Source organism: Pinus tabuliformis, chromosome 5_1, assembly GCF_031772625.1.
Source record: "Pinus tabuliformis cultivar Carrire ecotype Pingquan chromosome 5_1, CPIR1, whole genome shotgun sequence".
Taxonomy (NCBI): Eukaryota; Viridiplantae; Streptophyta; class Pinopsida; order Pinales; family Pinaceae; genus Pinus; species Pinus tabuliformis.
The window spans coordinates 924,108,044-924,133,644 of NC_142305.1; the positions used below are offsets into that span (position 1 = coordinate 924,108,044).

The following is a 25,601-nucleotide window of genomic DNA, read 5'->3' on the forward strand; positions in this document are numbered from 1 at the left end:
AAGAGGAGGAAGATGTTGCCCAAGCATTTGAGGGAAAGCAGGAGAAACGGAAGAAGAACGACCTCTCTAAGATCAAATGCTTCAATTGTGGGGAGTTGGGTCATTATGTGACCCAGTGTCCAAGGAAGAAGAGCAAGGGAGAGGCTTCCGAGACCAAGGTTGCGCCAGCAAGGGCAGAGAAGGAAGTGGAGACAAACGATGATTATGCCATGAGTGTTCATGTGCCACTTCAGAAGAAGTGGGGAGACATCGAGCTGTAGTCAAGCGAACTACAGCCGATGAGGGGCAAGATCCTCAAGGTACCTAGCCTCTTGGATTAGACCTTGCTACCAATGTTGCATTAATCGTTATCGGGATAATATCGGCGCGAGGAAAAAACTAGAAAAAACCGTAATTATCGGGAATAATCGGAAATTATCGGGAAAAAATCGTTTCGTACAAAAATATTCATTTTTTTCATTTTTTTCAATTTTTTTAATATCTAAACCATCTACAACATAAAATAAATACATTGACACATAAATATGATAAAAGAACTAATATATAAGATGTTTAATATCATTTCACATAACATTGAATCATGTCCTGAATAGTAAGTCCTGACTCCTGAGTCCCAACTCAGCCTCAAAATATCAACAAAAAATATAATAATATATCTCATCATGTCATAATGTCATATACAATAAAATGAAGAAAATAACTAAAGTCTAATCCTATTGATTTCCTCTGCCCCTCTTGCAAGAAAATGCCACAGCTTTCCCTTTCCCTCTAGATGTAGATGTTGGTGCTGGTGGAGTTGGCAATGGAGTCTACAGTGCTCTAGAAGCTGAAGAACTAGAAGTAGGAGCTATAGGAGGTAGACCACGTCCTCTACTGGTGGTAGGGGTAGCCCGGGTAGGTGGTGTCACTTGGAAACATTACAATCTCCCAATCTTGAAATCCTGAAAAACTAATAAATCTGCTGGATTTTGAATGAAATATAAAATTCTACTTTCTCCATATGAAATCCAATGAGGCCGGAACCACTCTCAAACATCCTGAGTCATTTCATGGTAATGTTAAAAATTTAAGTAAAAGGATGAAAATGAAGATTAAGGAGAATGTCACTTTTACTTTAAGAATTTAACATTACCATGAATACCATATCAATAGTAGGGCCTAGACTTGATCATTAAGCTACCCCACTCAAAAATTATTTATTTCTTTCAAAAAAAATTGCATTTCGAACATTTAGCATCCCTTATAAAACCGCGTTGCCCCGACCCTCGGCGATAAATTGGGAAAAATAGCGATTTTTTCGAAATTATCAGGTATAAAAAAAATCTGTGATTATTACTCGCGATAATATCAGCTTCGGGACAAAATCGCGATATTATCACGATTTTCACAACACTGGTTGGGGTATCCACAAGGGAAGGAGAACCACTCACCCAATTCTCATATAGCGTACTCCATAGGGGAAGGTGAACCACTCACCCTATGTATGTGTATGTTTACATACTCCATAGGGGAAGGTGAACGACTCACCCAAGAGCTACGGGAGCCCCGAAGAGGAGTAGAAGGGGTGGCGGAAATCGATAGAGAAGGATGCGGATGGAGCGATAGAGGGAGCTACAATGCAGGATTTCCAGGACAGCGCGAGGCTAGCAAGCTGCAACAGTGCGAGAGGCACGAGAGTGTTGCACCAGTGCAGGATGGCACAAAAATGTTTGCAACGGTGCAAGATGCATGGAGTTGTTGCAGCAATGCAGAGGTCAGAGAGGGAGCACTTGTCAGTGACAGAGGGAGCTTCAGCGTCAAGAGTGGTTCTAGCCTGACGGAGATGTCAGAGTTGGGAGATTAGTTACTTAATTCTCAGTAACTGAGTTGCAGAGCAGTAGTTAGCAGTGATAGTGCTATGGGCAGCACGATGCAGCATGATGAGAGGTGTTGCAATGCAGATGCAGCAGTGGCAATGGCAGGGCCATGGGGGGCAACACGGATGCAGAGGGAGTTGCAATACGGATGCAGCAGTGGCAATGGCAGGGCCATGGGTAGTAGTACAAGATGTAGCAGTGCAGAAGATGTTGGGCAGCAGGCCTAGCACAAGAACAAGGACCGATGCCAGATAATCAGAGTGATACTCAATGAGGAGCATTGCTAAAGCACAGTCCTTGCTAAGAGGGAGTGTTGATTTGGGGTAGCATCGGATGTGCTCTAGCCACGAAAATTAGTGGAGAGGCTAAGGCACATGAGATCTGCAATACTCAGAAAGGGTTTGGGCATCTAAATAGTTTGACAGATTTTAAAATAATTAATATTTTTAATGGAGTCCCTAAGTCTAAACTTAGGGAAAATAAAATATTAATGTGTATTAATATAAAACTATGTTAGAATGGTCCAAAAGTCATGGATCAAGCCAGATCTAATCTTAACCGTTGATTAGGCACTTAATCTCGGTCGTTGATTTGTCAATAAAAAAAGTATAAGAGGAGGCTTAAGGGTCACTTGGAGAACACACCAAAAGATCAAGATTTCGATTTTCTGGGCTCAGTTTGATGAGAAAGTTGAGAGAGTGATCAAAGTTGCAGCTGAGGGGCAGTGAATACAGAAGCAGAGAGGCAGAAATAGCACCGAGAGGGTCAGCGCAGTCGCCGAAGAGAGGGACGCAATAGCAGCCAAGGGCTCACGCACAAAGAGCCAAGAGCTGCGCAGTGCCTCAGAGAGCCGGTGTGGGTGACGCAGAGGGCCAGAGGACTGACACAGTGCCTCAGAGAGACAGCGTGGGTGACACAGAGGGCCAAAGAACTGATGCAGTGCCTCAGAGAGCAAGCGTGGGTGACGCAAAGGACCAGAGGACTGACGCAGTGCCTCCAGAGGCTGACGCATGCCAAGCCAGAGTACGTTGGGCTAACGCTGGGCCAGAGAGAGGCTGACGCAATCACTAGAGGCTGACGCTGGGGTTTCGTGGGGCAGATTGGAGCTGTGAAGCTGCCGGAGTGTTTATCCGAGGTTTCATCCAGAATATCTGCATCCAAGTAAAGAGGTGCTACTGCCGAGATTTTGTTCTGTTGGGTGAGCCGGATTTGGCACCCAAATTGTATTCTGAAACTGCTTAATAAATCAAACCCTCAGATCGTTGCACCGGTTTTACTGCATTGGGTTTTTCCGGGGACATTAGTCCAAAAACAACAGTGTCACTTGTGTGCTTCTTTCTATTTCCTTCAATTGATGATCTGTAATGTGATGAGCATGCATTTGTATTTATTTCCAGTATTTACATGGTAAATAACTTGTTAATTAACAGAACAAGTAGGTAGGAATAAATTAGTAAAGTGCATGAAGGGTTTCTAACGTGTCAGACTTAGAAATTCCAACATGATATCAAAGCGTGGTTGCAGATCACAAGAGAGCTGAGGACATCAGCCGAACAGAGCAGCAGCAGCAGAAAACAGCTGTCCCAAGTGACAAAAGTTGTTCCTAGCAGAGTAGCAGCAAGGAAGGGGTGATGCAGTGCCTGCGTCATCAAGATTGAGCCAGGAAGAGACGGTGCAAAGGCTGAGGGAGGCAAAGCCAGGCTCACGCAGAGCCACACAGAGCCCTGGAGGGTTGACGCAGTTGGCTGAGGAGGCCGATATGCCAGTGCCGGGATTGCGCAGAGCCTAGGAGCTCTAACCTTCAATTTGCTGGGGATTAGGAGGCTGTGGGTAAGTTGCAGAGTGGAGTTGGTGGGGCACTGTAGTCAGAACAGTACCTAACAGGGCAAGACCAAAGTAGAGGGAGTTGCTGCCGAGGTGGATTTCTAGCCAAGGAATCCAGATCAGTGTTGCAGTTGCACAGACGATTGGAGAGGGGCATCTCGACATTGGCAAAAGGGCTTCCAGGAGGGAAATCGGGGCTCAGAGGAGTCATACCAAGAAATTCCAAGAGGGAAGTAGAAAAGCAGTGAAATGGTACTACATAGAGTAAGAGACCAAGACAAACTGGATGGAGCCTCAAGCTTCGTAGTCTGGAAGGCCAGAATCTTATCCGTACTAAACAGGAATCGGATCAAGCACTTCGCCTTGAGGACGATAGCTATCCCAGTTGACCCGGCTGATAACGACAAGTACGAGGATGCAATGGCGAGGGCTAAGAGTATCATCCTTGACGGGGTCAAGGATCATATAGTACCACATATTGCCGAGAAGAACACGGCACAGGAGATGTGGGAGGCCCTAACCAAGTTGTATCAGCATACTTCCGTGCACAGGAAGATACTACTAGAAAATTAGCTGCAATCATACCAGATGAAAAAGGGAGAACAAATCGACCCATTCCTCGGTCGATTGAAGGAGATCTGAGATTCGCTGACTTCCATAGGGGCAATGCTAGATCCAGAATTGATGGTGAGAACAACCCTAAACACAGTCCCAGAAAACTGGGAGGTGTTTGTCCAAAGCATACTAGGCAGGGCGACCCTTCCAGATTGGGAGGAAATATGCGCTGCTCTTTGCCAAGAAGAGATCAGAAGGTTGAGCAAGGCAGGAAGCAACAGCAAGGGGATCAGAATCAAGGAGGAGGAAGATGTTGCCCTAGCATCTGAGGGAAAGCAAGAGAAACAGAAGAAGAAGTACCTCTCCAAGATCAAATGCTTCAACTGTGGGGCGTTGGGCCATTATGCGAACCAGTGTCCAAGGAAGAAGAGCAAGGGAGAGGCCTCCGAGACCAAGGTTGTGCCAGCAAGGGCAGAGAAGGAAGTGGAGACAAACGATGATTGTGCCATGAGTGTTCATGTGCCACTTCAAAAGAAGTGGGGAGACATCGAGCTGTAGTCAGGCGGACTACAGGCAATGAGGGGTAAGATTCTCGAGGTACCCAGCCTCTTGAATTAGACCTTGCTACGGGAGCCCTGAAGAGGAGTAGCAGGACTGGCGGAAATCGGTAGAGACTGCGGATGGAGCGACAGAGGGAGCCACAGTGCAGGATTCCCAGGACAGCGCAAGGCTAGCAGGCTGCAACAATGCGAGTGGCACAGGAGTGTTGCACCAGTGCAGGATGGCACAGAGAGGTGTGCAACGGTACGAGATGCATGGAGTTGTTGCAGCAACGCAGAAGTCAGAGAGGGAGCACTTGTCAGTGACAGAGGGAGCTTCAGCATCAGGAGTGGTTCCAGCCGGCGGGGATGTGAGAGTTGGGAGATCAGTTACTTAATTCTCAGTAGCTGAGTTGAAGTGCAGCAGTTAGTAGTGGTAGTGCTATGGGCAGCACAATGCAGCATGATGAGAGGGTTGCAATGCAGATGCAGCAGTGGCAGTGGCAGGGCCATGGGCGGCAACACGGATGCAGAGGGAGTTGCAATACGGATGCAGCGGTGGCAGGGCCATGGGTAGCAGTACAAGATGTAGCAGTGCAGAAGATGTTGGGCAGCAGGCCTAGCACAAGAACAGGGACCGATGCCAGATAATCAGAGTGATACTCAGTGAGGAGTATTGCTAGAGCACAATCCTTGCTAAGAGGGAGTGTTGATTTGGGGTAGCATCGGATGTGCTCTAGCCACGAAAATTAGTGGAGAGGCTAAGGCACATGAGATCTCTAATACCCAGAAAGGGTTTGGGCAGATTCTAAACAGTTTGAGAGATATTAAAATAATTAATATTTTTAATGGAGTACCTAAGTCTAAACTTAGGGAAAATAAAATATTAATGTGTATTAATATAAAACTTTGTTAAAATGGTCCAAAAGTCATGGATCAAGTTAGATATAATCATAGTCATTGATTAGGGACTTAATCTCAGCCGTTGATTTGTGAAAGAGAAAAGTATAAAAAGAGGCTTGAGGGTCACTTGGAGAACACACCAAGAGATCAAGATTTCGACTTTTTGGGATTGGGTTTGCTGAGAAAGTTGAGAGAGAGTGATCAGAGTTGCAGCTGAGGGGCAGTGAATACAGAAACAGAGAGGCAAAGATAGCATCGGGAGGATCAACGCAGTAGCCGGAGAGAGGGACGCAAAAGCAGCGAAGGGCTCACGCAAAGGCAGCCAGGAGCTGTGCAGTGCCTCAGAGAGCCAGCGTGGGTGACGCATAGGTCCAGAGGACTGAAGCAGTGCCTCAAAAAGCTAGCATGGGTGACGCAAAGGGCCAGAGGACTGATGCAGTGCCTCCAGAGGCTAACGCAGGCCAAGCCAGAGTGACATTGGGCTAAAGCTGGGCCAGAGAGAGGCTAACGCAATCCCTAGAGGCTGACGTTGGGGTTTCGTGGGGCAGATTGGAGCTGTGAAGCTATCGGAGTGTTTATCCGGGGTTTCATCCAGAATATCTGCTTTCGAGTAAAGAGGTGCTATTGCCAAGATTTTTCTCTATTGGGTGAGCCGGATTTGGCACCCAGATTGTATTCTGAAACTGCTTAATAAATCAAACCCTCAGATCGTTGCATCGGTTTTACTGCATTAGGTTTCTTCCGGGGAGATTAGTCCAAAAACAACGGCGTCAATTGTGTGCTTGTTTCTATTTCCTTCAGTTGATGATCTGTAATGTGTTGAGCATGCATTTGTATTTATTTCCAGTATTTACATAGTAAATAACTTGTTAATTAACAGACAAGTAAGTCGGAATAAATCAGTAAAGTGCATGAAGGGTTTCTAACGTGTCAAACTTAAAAATTCCAACATGGTATCAAAGCGTGGTTGCAGATCACAGGAGAACTAAGAACATCAGCCGAACAGAGCAGCAGCAGCAGAAAACAGTTGTCTCGAGTGATAGAAGTTGTTCCTAGAAGAGTAGCCGCAAGGAATGGGTGATGCAGTGCCTGCATCATCAAGATTGAGCCAAGAAGAGGCAGCACAGAGGCTGAGGGAGGCAAAGGCAGGTTCACGCAGAGTCACGCAGAGGCCAGGAGGGTTGACGTAGTTGGCTAAGGGCGCTGATATGCCAGTACCGGGATTGCGCAGAGCCTAGGAGCTCTAACCTTCAGTTTGCTGGGGTTTAGGAGGCTGTGGGTAAGTTGCAGAGTGGAGTTGGTCGGGTAGTGTAGTCAGAACAATACCTAATAGGACAAGACCAAGGTAGAGGGAGGTGCTGCCGAGGTGGATTTCTAGCCAAGGAATCCAGATCAATGTTGCAGTTGCGTAGACGATTGGAGAGGGGCATCTCGACATTGGCAAAAGGGTTTCCAGGAGGGAAATCAAGGCTCACAGGAGTCATACCAAGAAATTCCAGGAGGGAAGTAGAGGAGCAGCGAAATGGCACTAAACGGAGTAAGAGACCAGGACAGACTAGACGGAGCCTCAAACTTCGTAGTCTGGAAGGCCAGAATCTTATCAGTACTAGCTAAGAATCGTGTCAAGCACTTCGCCTTGAGGACGATAGCTATCTCAGTTGACCCGGATCAAGGATCATATAGTACCACATATTGGCGAGAAGAACACCGCACAGGAGATGTGGGACGCCCTAACCAAGTTGTAACAGCATACTTCCGTGCAAAGGAAGATCATACTAGAAAATCAGCTGCGATCATACCAGATGAAGAAGGGAGAACAGATCGACCCATTCCTCGGTCGATTGAAGGAGATCCGGGATTTGCTGACTTCCATAGGGGCAACGCCGGATCCAGAATTGATGGTGAGAACAACCCTAAACGCAGTCTCAGAAGAATGGGAGGTGTTTGTCCGGAGCATACTGGGCAGGGCAACCCTTCTAGATTAAGAGGAAATGTGGGCTGCTCTTCGCCAAGAAGAGATCAGAAGGCTGAGCAAGGCGGGAAGCAACGGCAAGGGGATCAGAATCAAGAAGGAGGAGGAGGAAGATGTTGCCCTAGCATCTGAGGGAAAGCAGGAGAAACAGAAGAAGAAATACCTCTCCAAGATCAAACGCTTCAACTGTGGGGAGCTGGGTCATTATGCGACCCAGTGTCCAAGAAAGAAGAGCAAGGGAGAGGCCTCCGAGACCAAGGTTGCGCCAACAAGGGCAGAGAAGGAAGTGGAGACAAACGACGATTGTGCCACGAGTGTTCATGTGCCACTTCAGAAGAAGTGGGGGACATCAAGCTGTAGTCAGGCAGACTACAGGAGATGAAGGGCAGGATCCTCGAGGTACCAAGCCTCTTGGATTAGACCTTGCTACGGGAGCCCCGAAGAGAAGTAGCAGGACTGGCGGAAATCGGTAGAGACGAATGCGGATGGAGTGACAAAGGGAGCTACAGTGCAGGACTCCCAGGACAGCACGAGGCTAGCAGGCTGCAACAGTGCGAGAGGCACAGGAGTGTTGCACTAGTGCAAGATGGCACAGAGAGGTGTGCAACAGTGTGAGATACATGGAGTTGTTGCAGCAGCGCAGAGGTCAGAGAGGGAGCACTTGTCAGTGACAGAGGGAGCTTCAGCATCAGGAGTGGTTCTAGCCTGGCGGAGATGTCAGAGTTGGGAGATCAGTTACTTAATTCTCAGTAACTGAGTTGCAGTGCAGCAATTAGCAGTGGTAGTGCTATGGGCAGCACGATGCAGCATGATGAGAGGGGTTGCAATGCAGATGCAGCAGTGGCAGTGGCAAGGCCTTGGGCAGCAACACGTATGCAGAGCGAGTTGCAGTACGAATGCAGCAGTGGCAGTGGCAGGGCCATTGTTAGCAGTACAGGATGCAGCGATGCAAGAGATGTTGGGCAGCTGGCCTAGCATCAGCATAGGGACCGATGCCGGATAATTAGGGTGATACTCAGTGAGGAGTATTACTAGACAACAGTCCTTGCTAAGAGGGAGTGTTGATTTGGGGTAGCATCGGATGTGCTCTAGCCACGAAAATTAGTGGAGAGGCTAAAGCGCATGAGATCTCCAATACCCAGAAAGGGTTTGGACAGATTTTAAACAGTTTGAGAGATAATAAAATAATTAATATTTTTAATGGAGGAAAATAAAATATTAATGTGTATTAATATAAAACTATGTTAGAATGGTCCAAAAGTCATCGATCAAGCCAGATCTAATCTTAGTCATTGATTAGGGACTTAATCTCAGCCATTGATTTGTCAATGAGAAAAGTATAAGAGGAGGCTTGAGGGTCACTTAGAGAACACACCAAGAGATCAAGATTTCGACTTTTTGGGACTAGGTTTGCTGAGAAAGTTGAGAGAGTGATCAGAGTTGCAGCTGAGGGGCAGTGAATACAGAAGCAGAGAGGCAGAGATAGCACTAGGAGCTTCAGCGCAATAGTTGAATAGAAGGACGAAGAAGCAGCCAAGTGCTCACGCAAAGGCAGCCAGGAGCTGCGCAGTGCCTCAGAGAGCCAACGTGGGTGACGCAGAGGGCCAAAGGACAGATGCAGTGCCTCAGAGAGCCAGCGGGTGACGCAGAGGGCCAGAGGACTGATGCAGTGCCTCCAGAGGCTGACGCAGGCCAAGCCAGAGTGACGTTGGGCTAACGCTGGCCAGAAAGAGGCTGACGCAATCCCTAGAGGCTGACGCTAGGGTTTCGTGGGGCAGATTGGAGCTGTGAAGCTGCTAGAGTGTTTATCCGGGGTTTCATCCAGAATATCTGCTTCCGAGTAAAGAGGTACTATTGCTGAGATTTTTCTCCGTTGGGTGCGCTGGATTTGGCACCCAAATTGTATTCTGAAACAGCTTAATAAATCAAACCCTCAGATCGCTGCACCAGTTTTACCGCACTGGGTTTTTTTCAGGGACATTAGTCCAAAAACAACGGTGTCACTTGTGTGCTTGTTTCTATTTCCTTCAGTTGATGATCTGTAATGTGTTGAGCATGCATTTGTATTTATTTCTAGTATTTACATGGTAAATAATTTGTTAATTAACAGAACAAATAGGTAGGAATAAATCAGTAAAGTGCATGAAGGGTTTCTAACATGTGAGACTTAGAAATTCCAACATGGTATCAAAGCGTGGTTGCAGATCACAGGAGAATTGAGGACATCAGCGGAACAAAGCAACAGCAGTAGAAAACAGTTGTCCCGAGTGACAAAAGTTGTTCCTAGCAGAGTAGCAGCAAGGAAGGGGTGACGAAGTGCCTGCGTCATCAAGATTGAGCCGGGAAGAGGCAGCGCAGAGCCTGAGGGAGGCAAAGGCAAATTCACGCAAAGCCACGCCGAGGCCAGGAGGGTTGACGTAGTTGGCTGAGGAGGCTGATATGCTGGTGTCGGTATTGCGCAGAGCCTAGGAGATCTAACCTTCAATTTGCTGGGGTTTAGGAGGTCGTGGGTAAGTTGCAGAGTGGAGCTAGTGTGGTACTGTAGTCAGAACAATACCTAACAGGGCAAGACCAAGGTAAAGGGAGTTGCTACCGAGGAGGATTTCTAGCCAAGGAATCCAGATCAATGTTGCAGTTGCACAGACGATTAGAGGGGCATCTCGACATTGGCAAAAGGGTTTCCAAGAAGGAAATCGAGGCTCAGAGGAGTCATACCAAGAAATTCCAGGAGGGAAGTAGAGAAGCAGCGAAATGGCACTACACGGAGTAAGAGACTAGGACAGACTGGACGGAGCCTCAAACTTCGTAGTCTGGGAGGCCAAAATCTTATCAGTACTAGACAAGAATCGTGTCAAGCACTTCGCCTTGAGGACGATAGCTATCCCAATTGACTGGGCTGATAACGACAAGTACAAGGATGCAATGGCGAGGGCTAACAGCATCATCCTTGACGGGGTCAAGGATCATATAGCACCACATATTGCCGAGAAGAACATGGCATAGGAGATGTGGGAGGCCCTGACCAAGTTGTATCAGCATACTTCCGTGCACAGGAAGATGCTACTAGAAAACCAGATGCGATCATACCAGATGAAGAAGGGAGAAAAGATCGACCCATTCCTCGGTCAATTGAAGGAGATCCGGGAGCAGCTGACTTCCATAGGGGAAACGCCAGATCCAAAATTGATGGTGAGAACAGCCCTAAACACAGTCTCAGAAGACTGGGAGTGTTTGTCCAGAGCATACTGGGCAGGGCGACCCTTCTATATTGGGAGGAAATGTGGGTTGCGCTTCGCCAAGAAGAGATCAGAAGGCTGACCAAGGCGGGAAGCAGTGGCAAGGGGATCAGAATCAAGAAGGAGGAGGAGGAAGATGTTGCCCTAGCATCTGAGGGAAAGCAGGAGAAACGGAAGAAGAAATACCTCTCCAAGATCAAATGCTTCAACTGTGGGGAGTTGGGTCATTATGCGAGCCAGTGTCCAAGGAAGAAGAGCAAGGGAGAGGCCTCCGAGACCAAGATTGTGCCAACAAGGGCAGAGAAGGAAGTGGAGACAAATGATGATTGTGCCATGAGCGTTCATGTGCCACTTCAGAAGAAGCGGGGAGACATCGAGCTGTAGTTAGGCGGACTACAGGAGATGAGGGGCAGGATCCTCGAAGTACCCAGCCTCTTGGATTAGACCTTGCTACGGGAGCCCCGAAGAGGAGTAGCAGGACTGGCAGAAATCGGTAGAGACGGATGCGGATGGAGCGACAGAGGGAGCTACAGTGCAGAATTCCCACGACAACGCAAGGCTAGCAAGCTACAACAGTGCGAGAGGCACGGGAGTGTTGCACCAGTGCTAGATGGCACAGAGATGTGTGCAACGGTGCGAGATGCATGGAGTTGTTGCAGCAGCGCAAAGGTCAAAGTGGGAGCACCTATCAGTGACAGAGGGAGCTTCAGCATCAGGAGTGGTTCTAGCCTGGCGGAGATGTCAGAGTTGGGAGATCAATTACTTAATTCTCAGTAACTGAGTTGCAATGCAGCAGTTAGCAGTGGTAGTGCTATGGGAAGCACAATGCAGCATAATGAGAGGGGTTGCAATGCAGATGCAGTAGTGGTAGTAGCAAGGCCATGGGCAGCAACATAGATGCAGAGGGAGATGCAGTACGGATGCAGCACTGGCAGTGGTAGGGCCATGGGTAGCAGTATAGGATGCAGCAGTGCAGAAGATGTTGGGCAGCAGGAATAGCATCAGCATAGGGACCGATGCCGGATAATCATAGTGATACTCAGTGAGGAGTATTGCTACAACATAGTCCTTGCTAAGAGGGAGTGTTGATTTCGGGTAGCATCGGGTGTGCTCTAGCCACGAAAATTAGTGGAGAGGCCAAGGCACATGAGATCTCCAATACCCACAAAGGGTTTGGGCAAATTCTAAACAGTTTGAGAGATATTAAAATAATTAATATTTTTAATGGAGTCCCTAAGTCTAAACTTAGGGAAAATAAAATATTAATGTGTATTAATATAAAACTTTGTTAGAATGGTCCAAAAGTCATGGATCAAGCCAGATCTAATCTTAGCCGTTGATTAGGGACTTAATCTCGGCTATTGATTTGTCAACGAGAAAAGTATGAGAGGAGGCTTGAGGGTCACTTGGAGAACACACCAAGAGATCAAGATTTCGACTTTCTGGGGCTGGGTTTGCTGAGAAAGTTAAGAGAGTGATCAAAGTTGCAGCTGAGGGTTAGTGAATACAGAAGCAGAGAGACAGAGATAGCACCGGGATGATCAGCGTAGTAGCCGGAGAGAGGGACGCAGAAGCAGCCAAGGGCTCACGCAAAGGCAACCAGGAGCTGCGCAATGCCTCAGAGAGCCAGCGTAGGTGACGCAGAGAGCCAGAGGACTGACGCAGTGACTCAGAGAGCCAGTGGGGGAGACGCAGAGGGCCAGAGGACTGATGCAGTGCCTCCAGAGGCTGACACAGGCCAAGCCAGAGTGACGTTGGGCCAATGCTAGGCTAGAGAGAGGCTGACGCAATCCCTAGAGGCTGAGGCTAGTGTTTCGTGGGGCAAATTGGAGCTGTGAAGCTGCGAGAGTGTTTATTCAAGGTTTCATCCAGAATATCTGCATCCGAGTAAAGAGGTGCTACTGCCGAGATTTTTCTCTGTTGGGTGAGCCGGATTTGGCACCCAGATTGTATTCTAAAACTGCTTAATAAATCAAACACTCAGATCGTCGCACCGGTTTTACCGCATTGGGTTTTTTCCAGGGACATTAGTCCAAAAACAATGGTGTCACTTGTGTGCTTGTTTCTATTTCCTTCAGTTGATGATCTGTAATGTCTTGAGCATGAATTTGTATTTATTTCTTATATTTACATGGTAAATAACTTGTTAATTAACAGAACAAGTAGGTAGGAATAAATCAGTGAAGTGCATGAAGGGTTTCTAACGTGTCAAACTTAGAAATTCCAACATGGTATCAAAGCATGGTTGCAGATCACAGGAGAACTGAGGACATCAGCCGAACAGAGAAGCAACAGCAGAAAACAGTTGTCCTGAGTGACAGAAGTTGTTCCTAGCAGAGTAGCAGCAAGGAAGGGGTGATGCAGTGCCTGCGTCATCAAGATTGAGCCAGGAAGAGGCAACGCAGAGGCTGAGGGAGGCAAAGGCAGGCTCATGCAGAGCCACGCAGAGGCCAGAAGGGTTGACGCAGTTGGCTGAGGAGGCTGATATGCCGGTGCCGGGATTGTGCAGAGCCTAAGAGCTCTAACCTTCAGTTTGCTGGGGTTTAGGAGGCTGTGGGTAAGTTGCAAAGTGGAGCTGGTGGACCAAGGTAGAGGGAGTTGCTGCCGAGGTGGATTTCTAGCCAAAGAATCCAAATCAGTGTTGCAATTGCACACACGATTGGAGAGGGGCATCTCGACATTGGCAAAAGGGTTTCCAGGAGGGAAATCGAGGCTCAGAGGAGTCATACCAAGAAATTCCAGGAGGGAAGTAGAGGAGCAGCAAAACGGCACCACACAGAGTAAGAGACCAGGACAGACTAGACGGAGCCTCAAACTTCGTAGTCTGGAAGGCCAGAATCTTATTCGTACTAGACAGGAATCGTGTCAAGCACTTCGCCTTGAGGACGATAACTATCACAGTTGACCCGGCTGATAACGGCAAGTACGAGGATGCAATGGCGAGGGCTAAGAGTATCATCCTTGACAGGGTCAAGGATCATATAGTACCACATATTGCCGAGAAGAACACGGAACAGGAGATGTGGGAGGCCCTGACCAAGTTGTATCAGCATACTTACATGCACAGGAAGATGCTACTAAAAAATCAGCTGCCATCATACCAGATGAAGAAGGGAGAACAGATCGACCCATTCCTCGGTCAATTGAAGGAGATCCGGGATCAGCTGACTTCCATAGGGGCAACGCCAGATCCAGAATTGATGGTGAGAACAACCCTAAACGCAGTCTCAGAAGACTGGGAGGTGTTTGTCCAGAGCATACTGGGCAAGGCGACCCTTCCAGATTGGGAGGAAATGTGGGTTGCTCTTCGCCAAGAAGAGATCAGAAGGCTGAGCAAGGCAGGAAGCAGCGGCAAGGGGATCAGAATCAATAAGGAGGAGGAAGATGTTGCCCTAGCATCTGAGAGAAAGCAAGAGAAACAGAAGAAGAAGTACCTCTCCAAGATCAAATGCTTCAACTGTGGGGAGCTGGGCCATTATGCAACCCAATGTCTAAGGAAGAAGAGCAAGAGAGAGGCCTCCGAGACCAAGGTTGCACCAGCAAGCGCAGAGAAGGAAGTGGAGACAAACGATGATTGTGCCATGAGTGTTCATGTGCCACTTCAGAAGAAGTGCGGAGACATCGAGCTGTAGTCAGGTGGACTACAGGCAATGAGGGGTAGGATCCTTGAGGTACCCAGCCTCTTGAATTAGACCTTGCTACAGGAGCCCCGAAGAGTAGTAGGACCAGCGGAAATCGGTAGAGACGGATGCGGATTGAGCGACAGATGGAGCTACAGTGCAAGATTCCCAAGACAACGCGAGGCTAGCAGGCTGCAACAGTGCGAGAGGCACAGGAGTGTTGCACCAGTGCAGAATGGCACAGAGAGGTGTGCAACTGTGCGAGATGCATGGAGTTGTTGCAGCAGCGCAGAGGTCAAAGAGGGAGTACTTGTGAGTGGCAAAGGGAGCTTCAGCATAAGGAGTGGTTCTACCCTGGCGGAGATGTCGGAGTTGGGAGATCAGTTACTTAATTCTCAGTAACTAAGTTGCACTGCAGCAGTTAGCAGTGGTAGTGCTATGGGCAACACGATGCAACATGATGAGAGGGTTTGCAATGCAGATGCAGCAGTGGCAGTGGCAAGGCCATGGGCAGCAGCACGGATGTAGAGGGAGCTGCAATACGGATGCAGCAGTGGCAGTGGCAGGGCCGTGAGTAGCAGTACAGTATGCAGCAGTGCAGAAGATGTTGGGCAGCAGGCCTAGCATCAGCACAGGGACCGATGTCGGATAATCAGGGTGATACTCAGTGAGGAGTATTGCTAGAGCACAATCCTTGCTAAGAGGGATTGCTGATTTGGGGTAGCATCGGATGTGCTCTAGCCACGAAAATTAGTGGAGAGGCTAAGGCACATGAGATCTCCAATACCCAGAAAGGGTTTGGGCAGATTCTAAACAGATTGAGAGATATTAAAATAATTAATATTTTTAATGGAGTCCCTAAGTCTAAACTTAGGGAAAATAAAATATTAATGTGTATTAATATAAAACTGTGTTAGAATGGTCCAAAAGTCATGGATCAAGCCAGATCTAATCTTAGCTGTTGATTAGAGACTTAATCTCAGCCGTTGATTTGTCAACGAGAAAAGTGTAAGAGGAGGCTTGAGGGTCACTTGGAGAACACACCAAGAGATCAAGATTTTGACTTTCTGGGACTGGGTTTGCTAAGAAAGTTGAGAGAGAGTGATCAGAGTTGCAGCTGAGGGGCAGTGAATACAAAAGCAAAGAGGCAAAGATAGCACTGGGAGCATCAGCGCAGTAGCCGAAGAGAGGGACACAAAAGCAACCAAGGGCTCACGCAAAGGCAGCCAGGAGCTATGCAGTGCCTCAGAGAGCCAGCGTGGGTGACGCAGAGGGCCAGAGGACTGAAGCAGTGCCTCAAAGAGCTAGCGTGGGTGACGTAGAGGGCCAGAGGACTGAAGCAGTGCCTCGAGAGGCTGATCCAGGCCAAGCCAGAGTGACGCTGGGCTAACGTTGGGCCAGAGAGAGGCTGATGTTGGGGTTTTGTGGGGCAGATTGGAGATGTGAAGCTACCGGAGTGTTTATCCGAGGTTTCATCCAGAATATCTGCTTCCGAGTAAAGAGGTGCAACTGCCGAGATTTTTCTCTGTTGGGTGAGCCGGATTTGGCACCTAGACTATATTTTGAAACTGCTTAATAAATCAAACCCTCAGATCACTACACCGGTTTTACCGCATTGGGTTTTTTCTAGGGACATTAGTCCAAAAACAATGGTGTCACTTGTGTGCTTGTTTCTATTTCCTTCAGTTGATGATCTGTAATGTGTTGATCATGCATTTGTATTTATTTCTAGTATTTACATGGTAAATAACTTGTTAATTAACAAAACAAGTAGGTAGGAATAAATCAGTAAAGTGCATGAAGGGTTTCTAACGTGTCAGACTTAGAAATTCCAACATAGTATCAAAGCGTGGTTGTAGATCACAGGAGAACTGAGGACATCAACCGAATAGAGCAGCAGCAGCAGAAAACAGTTGTCCCGAGTGATAGAAGTTGTTCCTAGCAGAGTAGCAGTGAGGGGTGACGCAGTGCCTGCGTCATCGAGATTGAGCCAAGAAGAGGCAGTGCAAAGGCTGAGGGAGGCAAAGGCAGGTTCACGCAGAGCCACGCCGAGGCCAGGAGGGTTGATGTAGTTGGCTGAGGAGGTTGATATGCCGGTGCTGGGATTGCGCAGAGCCTAGGAGCTCTAACCTTCAGTTTGCTGGGGTTTAAGAGGCTGTGGGTAAGTTGCAGAGTGGAGCTAGTGGGGTACTGTAGTCAGAACAATACCGAACATGGCAAGACCAAGGTAGAGGGAGTTGTTGCCGAGGTGGATTTCTAGCCAGGGAGTCCAGATCAGTGTTGCAGTTCCACAGACGATTGGGGAGGGGCATCTCGACATTGGCAAAAGGGTTTCCAGGAGGGAAATCAAGGCTCAGAGGAGTCATACCAAGAAATTCTAGGAGGGAAGTAGAGGAGCAGCGAAATGGCACTACACGGAGTAAGAGACCAGGACAGTCTGGACGGAGCCTCAAACTTCGTAGTCTGGAAGGCCAAAATCTTATCCGTACTAGACAGGAATCATGTCAAACACTTCGCCTTGAGGACGATAGCTATCCCAGTTGACCCATCTAATAACGACAAGTACGAGGATGCAATGGCGAGGGCTAAGAGTATCATCCTTGATGGGGTGAAGGATCATATAGTACCACATATTGCCGAGAAGAACACGGCACAAGAGATGTGGGAGGCCCTGACCAAGTTTTATCAGCATGCTTTCGTGCACAGGAAGATGCTACTAGAAAATCAGCTGCGATCATACCAGATGAAGAAGGGAGAACAGATCGACCCATTCCTCGGTCGATTGAAGGAGATCCGGGATTTGCTGACTTCCATAGGGGCAAGGCCGGATCCAGAATTGATGGTGAGAACAACCCTAAACGCAGTCTCAGAAGAATGGGAGGTGTTTGTCCGGAGCATACTGGGCAGGGCAACCCTTCCAGATTAGGAGGAAATGTGGGCTGCTCTTCGCCAAGAAGAGATCAGAAGGCTGAGCAAGGCGGGAAGCAACGGCAAGGGGATCAGAATCAAGAAGGAGGAGGAGGAAGATGTTGCCCTAGCATCTGAGGGAAAGCAAGAGAAACGGAAGAAGAAGTACCTCTCCAAGATCAAACGCTTCAACTGTGGGGAGCTGGGTCATTATGCGACCCAGTGTCCAAGAAAGAAGAGCAAGGGAGAGGCCTCCGAGACCAAGGTTGCGCCAGCAAGGGCAGAGAAGGAAGTGGAGACAAACGATGATTGTGCCATGAGTGTTCATGTGCCACTTCAGAAGAAGTGGGGAGACATCAAGTTGTAGTTAGGCGAACTATAGGCGATGAGGGGTAGGATCCTCGAGGTACCCAGCCTCTTGGATTAGACCTTGCTACGGGAGCCCCGAAGAGGAGTAGCAGGACTGGCAGAAATCGGTAGAGACGAATGCGGATGGAGCGACAGAGGGAGCTACAGTGCAGGATTCCCACGATAACGCGAGGCTAGCAAGCTACAACAGTGCGAGAGGCACGGGAGTGTTGCACCAATGCTGGATGGCACAGAGATGTGTGCAACGGTGCAAGATGCATGGAGTTGTTGCAGCAGCGCAGAGGTCAAAGTGGGAGCACCTATCAGTGACAGAGGGAGCTTCAGCATCAGGAGTGGTTCTAGCCTGGTGGAGATGTCAGAGTTGGGAGATCAATTACTTAATTCTTAGTAACTGAGTTGCAGTGCAGCAGTTAGCAGTGGTAGTGCTATGGGAAGCACAATGCAGCATAATGAGAGGGGTTGCAATGCAGATGCAGCAGTGGTGGTAGCAAGGCCATGGGCAGCAACATAGATGCAGAGGGAGTTGCAGTACGGATGCAACAGTGGCAGTGGCAGGGCCATGGGTAGCAGTATAGGATGCAGTAGTGCAGAAGATGTTGGGCAGCAGGAATAGCATCAGCATAGGGACCGATGCCAGATAATCAGAGTGATACTCAGTGAGTAGTATTGCTACAGCACAGTGCTTGCTAAGAGGGAGTGTTGATTTGGAGTAGCATCAGGTGTGCTCTAGCCACGAAAATTAGTGGAGAGGCCAAGGCACATGAGATCTCCAATACCCAGAAAGGGTTTGGGCAAATTCTAAATAGCTTGAGAGATATTAAAATAAATTAATATTTTTAATGGAGTCCCTAAGTCTAAACTTAGGGAAAATAAAATATTAATGTGTATTAATATAAAACTGTATTAGAATGGTCCAAAAGTCATGGATCAAGCCAAATCTAATCTTAGCCGTTGATTAGGGACTTAATCTCGACCGTTGATTTTTCAACAAGAAAAGTATAAGAGGAGGCTTGAGGGTCACTTGGAGAACACACCAAGAGATCAAGATTTCGACTTTCTGGGGCTGGGTTTACTGAGAAAGTTGAGAGAGTGATCAGAGTTGCAGCTGAGGGTCCGTGAATACAGAAGCAAAGAGACAAAGATAGCACCGAAGGATCAGCGCAGTAGCCGGAGAGAGGGACGCAGAAGCAGCCAAGGACTCACGCAAAGGCAACTAGGAGCTGCACAGTGCCTCAGAGAGCTAGCGTGGGTGACACAGAGGGCCAGAGCACTGACGTCGTGCCTCAAAGAGCCAACTGGGAAACGCAGAGGGCTAGAGGACTGATGCAGTGCCTCCAGAGGCTGAGGTTGGGGTTTCGTGGGGCAGATTGGAGCTGTGAAGCTGCCGGAGTGTTTATTCGGGGTTTCATCGAAAATATCTGCTTCTGTGTAAAGAGGTGCTACTGCCGAGATTTTTCTCTGTTGGGTGAGCCGGATTTGGCACCCAGATTGTATTCTGAAACTGCTTAATAAATCAAACCCTTAGATCACTGCACCGGTTTTACCGCATTGGGCTTTTTCCGGGGACATTAGTCCAAAAACAACGGTGTCACTTGTGTGCTTGTTTCTATTTCCTTCAGTTGATGATCTGTAATGTGTTGAGCATGCATTTATATTTATTTCCGGTATTTACATGGTAAATAACTTGTTAATTAACAGAACAAGTAGGTAGGAATAAATTAGTAAAGTGCATGAAGGGTTTCTAACGTGTCAGACTTAGAAATTCCAACATGGTTTCAGAGCTTGGTTGCAAATCACAGGAGAACTAAGGACATCAGCCGAACAGAACAGCGGTAGCAGAAAACCGCTGTCCCGAGTGACAAAAGTTGTTCCTAGCAGAGTAGCAGCAAGGAAGGGGTGACGCAGTACCTGCGTCATCAAGATTGAGCCAGGAAGAGGCAACGCAGAGGCTGAGGGAGGCAAAGGCAAGCTCACGCAGAGGCTAGGAGGGTTGACGTAGTTGGCTGAGGAGGCTAATTTGCCGGTGCCGGGATTGCGCAGAGCCTAGGAGCTCTAACCTTTAGTTTGCTGGGGTTTAGGAGGTTGTGGGTAAGTTGCAGAGTGGAGCTGGTGGGGTACTATAGTCAGAACAGTACCTAACAGGGCAAGACCAAGGTAGAGGGAGTTGCTGCCGAGGTGGATTTCTAGCCAAGGAATCCAGATCAGTGTTGCAGTTGCACAGACGATTGGAGAGGAGCATCTCGACATTGGCAAAAGGGTTTCCAGGAGGGAAATCAAGGCTCAGAGGAGTCAAACCAAGAAATTTTAGGAGGGAAGTATAGGAGCAGCAAAATAGCACTCCACGGAGTAAGAGACCAGGACAGACTGGACGGAGCCTCAAACTTCGTAGTCTGGAAGGCCAAAATCTTATCCGTACTAAACAGGAATCGTGTCAAGCACTTCGCCTTGAGGACGATAGCTATCCTAGTTGACCCGGTTGATAACGACAAGTACGAGGATGCAATGGTGAGGGCTAAGAGTATCATCCTTAACGGGGTCAAGGATCATATAGTACCACATATTGCCGAGAAGAACACGGCACAGGAGATGTGGGAGGCCCTAACCAAGTTGTATCAGCATACTTCTGTGCATAGGAAGATGCTACTAGAAAATAAGCTGCGATCATACCAGATGAAGAAGGGAGAACAGATCGACCCATTCCTCAGTCGATTGAAGGAGATCAGGGATCTGCTGACTTCCATAGGGGCAACGCCGGATCCAGAATTGATGGTGAACAACCCTAAACGCAGTCTCAGAAGGCTGGGAGGTGTTTGTCCAGAGCATACTGAGCAAGGCGACCGTTCCAGATTGGGAGGAAATGTGGGCTGCTCTTCGCCAAGAAGAGATCAGAAGGCTAAGCAAGGCGGGAAGCAGCGGCAAGGGGATCAAAATCAAGAAGAAGGAGGAGGAAGATGTTGCCCTAGCATCTGAGGGAAAGCAGGAGAAACAGAAGAAGAAGTACCTCTCCAAGATCAAATGCTTCAACTGTGGGGAGCTGGGTCATTATGCGACCCAATGTCCAAGGAAGAAGAGCAAGGGAGAGGCCTCCGAGACCAAGGTTGCGCCAGCAAGGGCAGAGAAGGAAGTGGACACAAACGATGATTGTGCCATGAGTGTTCATGTGCCACTTCAGAAGAAGTGGGGAGACATCGAGTTGTAGTCAGGCGGACTACAAGCGATGAGGGGTAGGATCCTCGAGGTACCCAGCCTCTTGGATTAGACCTTGCTACGGGAGCCCCGAAGAGGAGTAGCAGGACTAGCGGAAATCAGTAGAGACGGATGGAGCGACAGAGGGAGCTACAGTGCAGGATTCCCAGGACAGCACGAGGCTAGCAGGCTGCAACAGTGCGAGAGGCACGGGAGTGTTGCACCAGTGCAGGATGGCACAGAGAGGTGTGCAATGGTGCGAGATGCATGGAGTTGTTGCAGTAGCGCAGAGGTCAGAGAGGGAGCACTTGTCAGTGACAAAGGGAGCTTCAACATCAGGAGTGTTTCTAGCCTGACGGAGATGTCAGAGTTGGGAGATCAGTTACTTACTTCTCAGTAACTGAGTTGCAGTGCAGCAGTTAGCAGTGGTAGTGCTATGGGCAACACGATGCAGCGTGATGAGAGGGGTTGCAATGTAGATGCAGCAGTGGCAATGGCAAGGCCATGGGTAGCAGCACGGATGTAGAGGGAGTTGTAGTACGGATGCAGCAATGGCAGTGGCAGGGCCATGGGTAGCAGTACAGGGTGCAGCAGTGCAGAAGATGTTAGGCAGCATGCCTAGCATTAGCACAAGGACCGATGCTGGATAATCAGGGTGATACTCAGTGAGGAGTATTGCTACAGCATAGTCCTTGCTAAGAGGGAGTGTTGATTTGGGGGAGCATCGGATGTGCTCTAGCCACAAAAATTAGTGGAGAGGCTAAGGCACATGAGATCTCCAATACCCAGAAAGGGTTTGGGCAGATTCTAAACAGTTTGAGAGATATTAAAATAATTAATGTTTTTAATGGAGTCCCTAAGTCTAAACTTAGGGAAAATAAAATATTAATGTGTATTAATATAACACTGTGTTAGAATGGTCCAATAGTCATGGATCAAGCGAAATCTAATCTTAGTCGTTGATTAGGGACTTAATCTCGGCCATTGATTTGTCAACGAGAAAAGTATAAGAGGAGGCTTGAGGGTCACTCGGAGAACACACCAAGAGATCAAGATTTCGACTTTCTGGGGTTGGGTTTGCTGAGAAAGTTGAGAGAGTGATCAGAGTTGCAGCTGAGGGGCAGTGAATACAAAAGCAGTGAGGCAGAGATAGCACCGGGAGGATCAGTGCAGTAGCCGGAGAGAGGGACGCAGAAGCAGCCAAGGGCTCACACAAAGGCAGCCAAGAGCTGCGTAGTGCCTCAGAGAGCTAGCGTGGGTGACACAGAGGGCCAGAGGACTGATGCAGTGCCTCAGAGAGTCAGCGTGGGTGACGCATAGGGCCAGAGGAATGACGTAGTGCCTCCAGAAGCTGACGGAATGCCTCCAGAGGCTGACGCAGGCCAAGCCAGAGTGACGCTGGGCTAACGCTGGGCCAGAGAGAGGCTGACGTTGGGGTTTCGTGGGGCAGATTGGCGCTGTGAAGCTGCAGGAGTGTTTATCCGGGGTTTCATCTAGAATATCTGCTTCCGAGTAAAGAGGTGCTGCTGTCGAGATTTTTCTTTGTTGGGTGAGCCAGATTTGGCACTCAGATTGTATTCTGAAACTGCTTAATAAATCAAACCCTCAGATAGATGCACCGGTTTTACCGCATTGGGTTTTTCCAGGGACATTAATCCAAAACAATAGTGTCACTTGGGTGCTTGTTTTTATTTTCTTCAGTGGATGATCTGTAATGTGTTGAGCATGCATTTGTATTTATTTCCAGTATTTACATGGTAAATAACTTGTTAATTAACAGAACAACTAGGTAGGAATAAATCAGTAAAGTGTATGAAGGGTTTCGGTGGTATCATATGACAAAAGTCATTGCACTATTTGATCCAGAAAGTAAAAATAATCTAATCTTAGAGGGCATTTGTGCAGAAATTCGGATTCAAGACTCATAAGCATCCAGATCCCTATCCATTAGGATGGCTCCACAAGGACACCAGTTGTAAGTTACAAAACAATGTAGGTTCAAATTCAGCATCACAGTTCATTCCATTGATGAAGTGGATAATGCTGTAGTCCCAGCAGATGTCTATGAGTTAATCTGTAGTAGTCCTTATTTGTGAGATCGTGATGCCATATACCTTAGAAGATGCATCTAAATAGACTGATGAAATATGGAAAGTCATTCCTAGTTAATGCTTGTAAAGGGAAGCGAAAGATGTCTCTGGTTTCGTCCAATCAAGCCAAGAGATTAGTCAATGCAAGCAAGCAACTTGTAATGACAATTATGAAGTGGCAAAAACAGAGTCGTCAATAGAAGTTTGCCTCCAAGGAGAGAGATGAAGCATGGATAGAAACTGTCGTCCGGCTTAATTAAGTCTTTGTAGGACCAAAAATCTGGACAGGTCTAACAGTAAAGGATTGGAAAAGGAGAAAGATAAATGCCATATTGGCTCCAGGTCGGCCTAACTGCCTAGCCAACAAATAAGCAGTTGCAAACAGTTGTCTCGGCAAAGGAACAAGTGCAGGAAAGAGAAAAGGAAAGATATTTTCTTTCAGCAAGAAGAGAAAAATGCAGACTGTGGGTCACAGCCTGTTGCAGTAGCAAACTAAAGCGAAGCTTCAGAGACAAAGAGGATAGTAAGTTCACAACTTGTTGCTGTAGCAAACCGAAAAGGAAAACAAAAAGGGACACATTGGTAAAAACCTCTGTTGTACTGCCGTACCACTCAAAATTTAATTAATAAACGTTCGAAAAAAGATTTCTTCGGAAAGGACTTTTCTCTAGGTAAAAAAAATGTTTGTGGCTGTGTATGAATGCTGTAATATGTGGTTTGTTTGTGCATTTTAGTTGATTTCTTGCCCAGATGTTTGGCTGTTTTTAGCTGAATTTCTGCACAAGTTCAGATAGAAGACCTTGGTGACGCTAAGCATCAGACAGTAAACGAACCCACGGCAGGGGAGTATATCCAACCTGAACATCCATCTGGTTTAAACACCCCAGTTTTCGGGATTAAACTCCGAGGCTGTTATAGATCTAGCAGAGGGAGCAAATTGACTACAAATTACAATGGAAAAGCCACATCTTCGTCTTCTTTTTTATTCATCGTTGAACTTGCTGATTGTTTTGATGGACTCTCCTCGCTTCTCAGCCCTTGTTCAGCCCATCTCAGTTTGGTTATATTTATGAAGGCCGTTACAGATCAAGCAGAGTACAAAAAATTGCATACAAGTTACAATGTAAAAGCCACATCTTTATTTTTATCGTGGAATCTTTAGCTGATTGTTTTGATCGACTCTGCTCGCGTCTTGGGCCTTGTTCAGCCCATCCCAATGTGTGTGTGTGTATACATATATGCTTTCAGCCTTTCTTTGTTGAAAATACATGGTAGCATGATGAGAAAAAAACATAAGACAAAGCATTGAGAGATGCATCTGTACTAAATGGGCCATTTGTAAAATTTACCAATGAGATTGCATATTCCAAGTCGTGGAAAGTTACAGGATCATCCGAAATTATCCAGTCTCCAGAAGGAAAACGAGCGAGAGGTCTCCTTCCTAGGTCCATCACAATTTCCACCAAATCTTGAATCTCTTCATGCTCAGTCAGAATCCTTCTTATTCTCTTAGGCAGGATTTGGAGAAGCTGGGCTAACTCAAACTCAAAATTCGGGTAAGGCACCGACCCCTGTTGTAAAGGGGAATAAATTATCGTGGGGGAACCAAAACGGTGAAGAGGCTTTCTCATTATTGTGGGGCTGCTGCTGCTACTGCTACTGCTACCTGTGAGAGAAGACGGGAGTGGGAATGATCGAATCTTCCGCTTAAGTCTTGAATTGCGAGACGACCCAGAAGAAGCAGAAGCATTTACATTTACACACAAGTTTGCATTGTCATATAATATTCTCAAAGGCCTCCTCAACTGACTCAATGCTGCTGCTGGAGTGGATAATAGATAAACACTGCAATGATACGAGGAGCTCTGCAGTTGTAGGCGCAAAGAATTGTTCAATTTCATTTTCATTTTAGTGGACAAGGGAAGATCAATGCCAACAATAGCCAATCAAACCAATTGCAATTCTTGAGACACCCAATTCCACTCGCTGAAAGCCTGTCGCATACGCAGCGGAAGCCAATAGCCGATCAAATGAATTGCAATTCCTGAGACACCCAATTCCAGTCGCTGAAAACCAATCGTATACGCAGCGGAAACCAAGTGTTGCACTCGCCTGCACACCCACCAACAATAATGTAGGCAGGTTGCTGGGAAGTAACAATTTAAAAGGGGAATTTGTAAGTTTTCATGGCTGAGAGAATGCAACTTAAATATGAAAAGAAGATAGCAATGGTCGTGTTGAATACATGCATGGTCACAAGAACACGGGAAAGGGAAGAATACGGACAAGGGCAATGAAACTTGATTTTTCCAGGTGATAAGGTGCGAATATAATTGGAAAACAAAGAACGAAGATTCTTTTGCTCTCTTTAATTCTCGTTTCAATGAAATTTCTATAAATCAAACTTCTTTCATATCTGCTTATTATCGTTAAAAAGTTATTTAAAGTTTCAAATTATAATTTTATCATTATTTTGTTAGGTAAGAAATAGATATAAATCAAACTTCTTTCCTATGTGCTTAGAATCGTTAAAAAGTTATTTGA

General features: G+C 47.3%; 1 protein-coding gene across 1 annotated transcript in view; it reads right to left on the reverse strand.

Moving 5' to 3' along the window:
• Window positions 1–25,386, reverse strand: part of LOC149167806 (protein SEEDLING PLASTID DEVELOPMENT 1-like) — a 365,756-nt gene extending 340,370 nt beyond the window's left edge. The window contains 1 exon segment of the mRNA XM_089433166.1: window positions 24,407–25,386. Coding sequence (XP_089289292.1) covers window positions 24,407–24,964 — 558 coding nt within the window. The 5' untranslated portion in view covers window positions 24,965–25,386.
• Between the last annotated feature and the right edge of the window lie 215 nt (window positions 25,387–25,601).